This window comes from Pocillopora verrucosa, chromosome 9, assembly GCF_036669915.1.
Source record: "Pocillopora verrucosa isolate sample1 chromosome 9, ASM3666991v2, whole genome shotgun sequence".
NCBI lineage: Eukaryota > Metazoa > Cnidaria > Anthozoa > Scleractinia > Pocilloporidae > Pocillopora > Pocillopora verrucosa.
The window spans coordinates 14,689,601-14,698,472 of record NC_089320.1 but is presented as its reverse complement, the minus strand read 5'-3'; the positions used below and the strand labels follow the sequence as shown (position 1 = coordinate 14,698,472).

The window sequence follows — 8,872 nt, the reverse complement described above, 5'->3', positions numbered from 1 at the left end:
ATGATTAAATATCGTTGCTTATGTCTACGGGAACTGAAAACCTGTGCCACGTTCCTTCAATTCATCCCTACTTCTTAAAAACGTCCAAATTTCAAACCTGCAGGTCTGGTGCGGTAAAAAGGATCTTAGGAACAGTTTCACATTTTCTGCAGCTTGATAAAGACTAGCCTAGCAGTAACGCTCGATACAATTCTCACTACAGTTCCTGGTTAAAGAGGTTGGTGTAAAGTTGAAACCTTGCAGACCATGTTTCTTTTGATAATTCAATGTATTATCAGGAGTTCAAACATCCAATCGATGAAAGTCCTCGTATAACCGTGAAAATTACGCAATCGCCTGCTTGGTGTTCGACCGCAAGACCTAGGAAGTGACCTCACAAATACCGGAAACCATACTAATGTAGATTAGGACTCTGTTTCCACTTTGCGGTATGAAAGGAAACTTTTCTGAACCGACAGTAGCATTCTCCGACACTCTTACCGTACGTGAAAGTTGGTATCCTTCACGTCGATTGCTTTTTTCAAAATCCAGGAAATTGCATGCCATAGGAGACATGCATCTTAACTAACGAATTGTTATCAGAGAGATTGATTCTGCCTTTCACTCGCATGCACAAAACTTAAAATCTTTCCGTCTGCCTTCCTCTATATTACGCCCAATCCAAATGAGGGATTGTAAAAGTGCTCATCCCTTGCTATTGGAATGCTTTAAGTATCATGGCAAAAGCCTGCAAAAGTAAATGCATTTTTTTTTATTGCCGCTTTTTGTTGCCGTATGAGTACCGTATGCTCACTGTTGACCGATGTATCAAATGGCTTTTGAGCTGTTCACACGCCCGTTGGGTCTATTTCGGTTTAAAAAAAGTAATATTGAAGTAACAGATGAATGTACTCATTGACTGGAAATGATTTGTTCAAATGGAACGGGAGGAGCTCGTCCATTTTACTGATACATGTGCTTGTGGGCCGGAGGTTACTCGTTGTGTTTTACTGCGTAATTGCCGGTACGGCGATGTTGCCGAGTGGTTAGTGTTTATTTCTTTCTTGTTTTCACTTCCGTTTCATTTATGAAGCACACTCTCTCAGTTTTGGGAAATGTATCAGAGGTAACAACGAAATTTAGGGTAGAAAACTGTTTCCTTATTCGTAAACAGATATTTGCAATCACAGGAACCTCCTTATATGAATAAAACATTTTCAGAGTGACTAGCCTTTTCTAAATCTGTTGTTTTTGTGTCCGTTCTGCTCACTAATTAGTGCCTCTTGTCCTAGAATAAACGACGGAGATGATTAATTTCTGCCACCTCTCGAGATTTGGCTCTTCAATGCTATCGCTTCGTATTAAGAATGTCACTGTCCTCTTATTCACTACTGACTAAATTGGGTCAAATCATCCTGCCTAACGCTGAAGCCTTTTTGAGTCACTGATTATCATACATGTTTGTGATAAACGATGAATGAGTTGTCTGTATGAGAGGTCAGTAAGTGTTTTAGTTTAGGCAATAGAAAAACCAAAAACTTAGGTTATTTCAGTCAATAGTAAGAATGTTACCGAAATTTAAAAACTCTTGACGCACGATTTTGTTTCTCTGTTGCTTGGAGGTGAAAAGGTACTTGCTCCTCACTTCTGAACAGCCAATCAACGCGCGCCAAAAAGGAATAATCATCTTCCCCGCTATTTACCTAGTGGACTTTATTCCTGCTGCCTGATTTTCTCCCTAGAAAGATCACTTGAAATCCCTGAGAGAGTTGTTGCTTGCTTTCTCTTCTTGGTCAGAAAATTAAGAACACATTAGATCGCATTTATGACAGTTTTTCCCAGGAAATAATCCCAATAACACCGTCGCATGATTCTCCAATAGGAGCAACAAACAGCACGATCTTTTAAAAAAACCATTCAAACCACAGCGATTGTCATGTGTACCGTCTTGGATGAGGCGGAGTGGTTGCATAGGTTAGGGAACTGATATTGAAAGTAGGGAACAAATCATTTCAAATCTTGCATTATACGTCTCACGAGTGATTCGTTTTCTCGCTAGTCGTTAGTTCAACTTCCTCTCCTCTCATCTTAGGCAAACAAACTAGTTTGATTTTTACTTTATGTAAAAATTGTCTTTACATTTGTTTATCCATTAATCGTAATCATTATTTTAACATTTGCAAGTGGGAACACAGTTATTTTACTGAATAAAATTTGTACAACAAGAGAAGTGTTGGGGGGTGAAGTAGTGCAATCATAGAAAGAGCTGTGTGCGATGCTCAGTGTAGAGTAAGACTAAGAGATAAAAAAACCTTATCTCTTCACACAATAACTTCGGTATGCAATGCATATTCTCCGTACTGTTCTCCATACATTTCCTATGATAACGAAGACGTGAATTTGTTGAACACTCAAAGCTCCTTTAGTTGGCGATCATTTCCGTTATTCCCATGACCTTGATGTTCGACTCGGAAAGTGATTTTGTATAATGGTAATATACGATACTAGTCTGTCTTAGAGGAAAAAAGAGCATAAAAAATGACCCCTCTCTGTTTTTTAAATAATTAATTGGCGAAATGAACTTAGTACGTTTCCTGGTTTACAAACGGAGTCATTGTGGCGGAGAAGTATAGAACATCGAACAACGATATCCGAAAGTCTAGGGGTCGAATTTTCGAGGAGTTCTTTTTTCTTCGCCTGACGAAAAAGAGACTAACGGCTTTCGTTGGCGTGCTAATTTTAAATTATATTGACTCATAATAGTTGAACACAATATACGAATTTTATTACGGGAAACGGCCGAGCAAACGAGTCCGGCTGAAATTCAGGAAGTCATTCTGACAGAAGCTTTTTTAATGCTTCGCGAAGCACCCGTCCTCTTGTATATCAAACATTACTTCAAAGAGTCAAAGCATGTTTTATTTACGCCAATAGCAATCACCGTTTAATAAGCCCACTAACAAATTTCGTACACGTTCCGAAATGGCGAAGTATAGCTCGCACTAGTTCCAAGTTTTAGTTCCGTAACGACTCAAGTCTCTATCATCATCCACAAGGTGCAATAGTCCAAGTAGAACTTTCTAACATGTTTAAAGTTGCTCCCGTTACTGCAAAGCTATACAACGAGAGGTGATGTTAGAAATGATGACGAAAAAATGAAGTGAACACTTCGTTTCCCAGACAACGTATCACAACTTTTGACTTTTACCAGAATGGTCAGTGAAAACGATTTTAATTTGATTTAGTTTGCGTGTCGCCATCGGGCTAATTTAGTCTCCTACGCAAATAGCCAATCGAGAGGTGCGGCCCACTTAAGCTTTTGGAAGTTGGTATAAATTGAAGACTCGTAGTGATATTGGTCTCAACGTTTCATGTGGGGTTGAGAGAAAAACGTGCTCCTCATCATGTCTTCCATAAAGCAAGGGAAATCGACTGGGCAAATAATTGATTATTTACAGGTAATGGACCAAACCGTACATGGAAACTCTGACATTTACTTCGCATGAGACGGAAGGAATCATACAAATTTTCATGATTGCCTTAGTTATGGTAGGTTCCATAGTAGGAAACGGTATGATTTGTCTGTTACTTGTCCGATTCAAGACCTTGCGAACAGTCCCTAATATCCTGATCGCGCACATGGCTGTAGTTGACATCCTCAACGCTTTGACCAACATGCCCCTGTTTATAATGTGGTACATCAGTGATGTTTCCTACCTTAAAGGTAGGCCTACCTCTTTTTTTATCATTACATGGTTTGTGCTGTTTGTTTATCTAAGCATATTCAATCTTATCGCACTGACAATGGACCGATTTGGAGCCATCGTTCACGGCATCCGCTATCACACCTGGAAAACAGTCAACAAGGCAAAAATAGTTGTACTTTTTACATGGCTTCTAGCGGTTGCGTATACATATGGCATGTTTATACCAATAGGGCTCAAAATTGATCTTGGTGGCGCTGCAGTTTGGGAGTACAGAAAGCAGTACTTGAAGAGCTTTGGAAGGGCCTTCATCATTCTCGGCCATTTTGTGCCCTTTGCGATCATGCTAATTTTGGGAGCCTTAATCTGGCGTGCGGTACGCCGACATAAAAGACGTTTGTATCCCTTTTTTCCTATGGCTAGGCAGGTGAAAAGTGACGTGAAGACCGCCAAGACAATCGGTTTGACTGTTGCGGCGTTCATTTGCATGGTTGTTGCACCCATGTTCTTGCACTTCTTTTCCAAAATCCACGGCACATGGCCTCACTTCCTTGCATTTTTTCTCAGTCTCCTCAATAACATGGTGAACCCAGTTATATATGGACTGTATACTCAGAGGTGAGCGCTTCTGTTTTGCTTTTTTGAATGCTTTTTTTTTCGGTAGGACTCGTTCGGAGATAAATCAAGCACAGCTGAGAGCATAAAAATGCAGTGTTCCATGATATAAGCTGCCCGATTTGTAAATTTATCATTGAAATAAAAATAACTTATCCATAATTGGCTAATAACAAAGCATTTCATTTGTTTTCTCTTAAATGTAAATTTTGACCAGGAGAGGTTGCCGATATCCCTTTTCATTTCTCATGTGATTGTTCACATTTTTTTTTGCGAAGTAATTCTAAAAAACTGGAACTGAAGTACAAGAAGACAAAAAGTAATCTTTCGCGGTTGGGTTCTCAATATCAAAGTAACAACATTTTGTAATTTCTTTCAATATTTTCACTTGTGGTTGTTAGGGTACAAATGTATATCAAAGCATTAACTGATGTAGTGATAATATTCTTAATGAGATTTACATTTTAAAGTTGTAGGAAAGGAAAAATTTGGTTCTACAGTTAAGTTTACATTTCGTGAAAATTAGAATTTTGCGTTGCCTAGTTTATCGACAATTTACGAATAAAAGAAGGAAATTCTACCCTTTTCTTTCATGAACTAAAGATCACGTGTGTCAGTGAACCCTTTAACTCCCATAAGTGATTGACATGTAACTTGTCCTAAAATATGCATACATTATCATGCAAATATGTAAAGAGAATAGTCAAACTTATCAAGTTAGAAGATGTTATCTTCATTTAATACCAAATTTTCGTCACTACTTTGTAGTCACTAGAGGGGAAAATTAAAATCTTTCATTCCAACTTAATTCATTCCATTCTTGAGGATGCAAAATTCAGTTCCGTTTTCTACATAACTGAGGTACACCTGATTACGTATGGACACATGTTACATATTGTGATGAAGTTTTCTGAAAAGCCCGGATTTTTGTTTTGCTTGTGTTCCATCGCAGACTAGTTGTAGACAACCAATCAGCTTACCTATTCTGATTTTGCTTTGCATTGCAACAGGTTTCGCAGAGCGTTTTTGTTGTTCTTAAGAGAACCTTTTGGCAAGTCAGAACCTGGTCAGATATCAACTTCAAGAAAAAATGTGCAATACAAGAACGAGGGACTTAACACCTTTCAAATCACCGTTTCTTAAATTTAAGTGGGCTAGTATAGAAACCAAAAACAGTTGAAGAACAAGAACAGGAAACTTATCATGGAAAGACACAATCAAACTTATTCACAACGGTCACTATGGGGACAGAAGAAAGTTCAAGTAGTAGAAAGAGGAAGTAGTATAATAAAAGCAATATTGAATAAAATTTTTAGAGAAAAATGTTGACAAAATGAAACAAGTAGTGGACAGTAAGTCTTCAAGTTTGTTGAAATGTCGGTTTTCGTATCAGAGACATTAAATTTTATTTCCTTGAGTGAGAGAGGCTGTCAAGGATGGTTTTCTTGAAAATGTGCAGTTTTCGGTAAAATTTCATGTCCTAGTTTCATAAAAATAACGCCAAAGGTAAATTATACAAATTAAACCACGCCGCTGTACTGTAACTAGGTACGTTGCACTTTTCAACTAAAGTTAGTTAACATGATTTCCTAACAGCATTACACTGGCTACTGTTCACAGTTTTGCTCAGAGGACTACGATAAATATTTGTTTTTGATTTACATTTCGTAGCTTGTTTTAGTACATAGACATGCTGCGTAAAATATGATATATCGGTCTCACCTGTTTCCACCATGGGTAAAGAGATGAGATCTTACTAACCTCTAGAGCAAAAAGAAAAACCTTGTAAAAAGGGCGTGATTAGACGTCGCATAAAACTATGTTTCAACCCGGCAATGAAAACATATGTAGTATATACAATCCCAGACATACAAAATATAATTTACATTTTGGTAAAACTGTGCTTTAACTTTTATATGGCCTCCACAGAACGCACCATACACGTTTGAATCGTTCGCTATGTCATCATTCGCCATGACACTTAGCTTTTATCGCCAATTCAACTTCAATAAAATCAAGTCAGCAATCTCAGATGTTTACTTCAGATTATGTCGGTCATAAAACTGATGAGCAGATGAGTAGGAAAGATGGAGGTTAAGAAAAGAGCGCGGAAGGTATGGGCGTACTCTCCATTGTACCCTGCTTTCATGACCTTCAAATGTCTCAACATTTACACCTGCACATTACTATTAGCTGAGTTTGGAAAGAGTTCAATGTATAACTTCAAATCATAAAATTTGTTTGCAATTCTGCAATTTACTTGACATGTACTCCATTGAAACCAGAGGTAAATCTTTGCACATTCTCTAATATTCCCTCGTCTAAAGAGCAGTTCTCAGTGTTATGCATTATATTCAAATTAAGACCTTTCCTATGGCGAAGCAGTACAATCGTAGTTTGCTTGATAGATTTAATATTTGTACGTATTTGTGTGCATTACAACATACCCTAAGACTTCCTTGCATCGATCTTCCCCTGTACACCCACATGCCCTGCAACAAACCTGAAATACCGAATAACGAAACATTATTGAGAATTGATAAACGTGAGACAAAGAAAAGACATAACTCCAGCCCTCTAGGATTCCAACATAAGACCGACCGGTGTCTTCGATTGAGCCTCAGAGAGCTGATCTGAGAGTAGGCTACAAATTAATTAGGTACATACGTGATAAAAGATGGAAACAAGCTGGTGGTCGGGTCAGCAATGTCGCAGTTGTCATCTGTGGAAACCGGTTTCGAAGAAATAGAGCTCAAAATTTATCATCTATTATAAGTTACTTAATAGAATAAACTCCATAATTAAATAATAATCTCTCTCACTAAAGAGCTGTGAACGATAATGTCTCTGGATTGACGCGCGTTGAATCCCCCCCCCCCCCTACACCCACACACACACAACCATAGCCAGAGTAGCACTTAATAGCCAAAAGGCTAATAAACTTGTCAGGTCAGAAAAGTATGACCGTTTAGGAAAATCTGCGTGTTGCCAATAATTTGTTTCCTTTGGGAGAAGGGAGATTCATTAATAAGATCACGCAGTCTACCATATTATGGCTTGCCTTTTAAGAGAAAAATATTCAGTTGAAGCGCGCCAGAAATAACCCGTGCAATATATCTGATGCACCTTGCCGTAGCTCTGTAGGATATCTTGAAGTCATAATGACGCATCAAATGCCTCATCTTTGTTCAGTGTAGTTGCACCCTCTAACAAAGCAGCATATTTACGGATGGTATGCAGTATGTTTAGCACTAATATTGTTGGGAGAAGTTAAAAGTCGACATCATCAGGGATTTAAAATTTTTATGATTCCAGATGTCATTAATAAAATAAAAAAAAATGAAAGACAACAGTCATGGCTGGAGAAGCAGACTGTGCATCCAAGCGAGCTTTGGTTGGTCGAAATGCCATAATTTCAACTAATATCTGATTTACAGGAGCAACGCTTATTTGAATTTTTTAAAAAATACACTCACCGTAAATTGAACAAGTTACATTTAAATTTTGTTGAGAGGTTTTGAGTTCCTTTTTTTAACAACTGTTTTATCCCATTTTCGGGTCCTTTTCCCGTCAATCAGGATTACGCAAAATCGGTCAAAACTGAATGTTGTGAGCTTCACTGATTTGACTATCAGTCGACAAATCATGACGATGTGCATTTTATTTCTGAAGGTTGTTTTTGTTTGCACGAAAATAACTTCAAAGATGGATACGTAATGGAGTTCATCCTGTATTTCAGTGTAACTCTTAAAGAAAATTGTCATTAGCAAATTGAAATTTCCTTATTGGGAAAACGCACTTAGGTTGTAGTTGTTGAAAAGTGCCAATCTACATCAGTTATAGTTGAGTGAAACCTGGAAAAACACTTACCACACTTTACTTTGAGGAAATATCTCGTGTTTACGTAGACTGAAATATTTGTTTCTGCTCTCATAATTGAACGAAAGCCCATTCATGTATGAGGAACGGTCACATTTGACCAGTCAAAAGCGAATTTAAATTGTTGCGTTGCAAGTTGTAAAAAAATTACTTCGTATTTTTTTTTATTTTGAACAAGAAAGAAGATTGAATATTCTCTTCAAGCGCTATTTTTTCACTGAATGAAAATTAAGGAAAAACCGTTGTGATACAACTACAATCAGTTGAAAAAAAAAAAGGATAATAATAACTTGAGACACGTCGACGTGCCGTTTTTCAAATCTAGCATATTTACTTTACAAAGGTACCTGAAGTTTTTTCAGCTTTTGATTTCTTTCTCCGGAAGCAAAAACAACTCTAAAACTGAAATTCTTTCAAAGTAAACTTTGCTCTTTCTGTTTTTTGTAACACCCCAAAATATTCCCCCTTAACTGTATGTGTGTCTAGTCTCTCTTACAGAGTAGTGTACGGGGATTTTTCAATGCGAACAACCACTTGAATAGTTCCTCCTGCTTGTTCAGATAAAAAAGCCAAGTATGTTGATTTTTTGATCGTTGGGAAGGCGCGTGTGATGTCTTTCCTGGCTAAACAGCGCAAAATACTTGAGACAATTAATTTCTATTTTCGTACACTACTTCGTCATCTCGTTTTTGCTG

At 37.6% G+C, this 8,872-nt stretch overlaps 1 protein-coding gene across 2 annotated transcripts; it reads left to right on the top strand.

Moving 5' to 3' along the window:
* The first annotated feature begins 1,425 nt into the window (after positions 1-1,425).
* On the top strand, positions 1,426-6,098 carry LOC131789029 (trace amine-associated receptor 13c-like). 2 transcript variants are annotated; one of them, XM_059106101.2, is made up of 3 exons: positions 1,426-1,476; positions 3,438-4,301; positions 5,309-6,098. In XM_059106101.2, the coding sequence occupies exons 2-3, from the start codon at positions 3,457-3,459 to the stop codon at positions 5,439-5,441; spliced, it is 978 nt and encodes a 325-aa protein (XP_058962084.1). In that variant the 5' UTR covers positions 1,426-1,476; positions 3,438-3,456; the 3' UTR covers positions 5,442-6,098. The 2 variants fall into 2 exon arrangements, with proteins under 2 accessions (XP_058962084.1, XP_066028416.1); XM_066172319.1 differs by lacking the exon at positions 1,426-1,476 and having other exon boundaries at positions 3,366-3,703; positions 3,917-4,301.
* Positions 6,099-8,872: the final 2,774 nt, after the last annotated feature.

Excerpts from the sequence above, each read along its gene's own strand:
- LOC131789029 (XM_059106101.2), top strand. The coding sequence starts at position 3,457 with ATGGAAACTCTGACATTTACTTCGCATGAGACGGAAGGAATCATACAA. Across the intron at positions 4,302-5,308 it reads TATGGACTGTATACTCAGAG|GTTTCGCAGAGCGTTTTTGT; the intron begins GTGAGCGCTTCT and ends GCATTGCAACAG.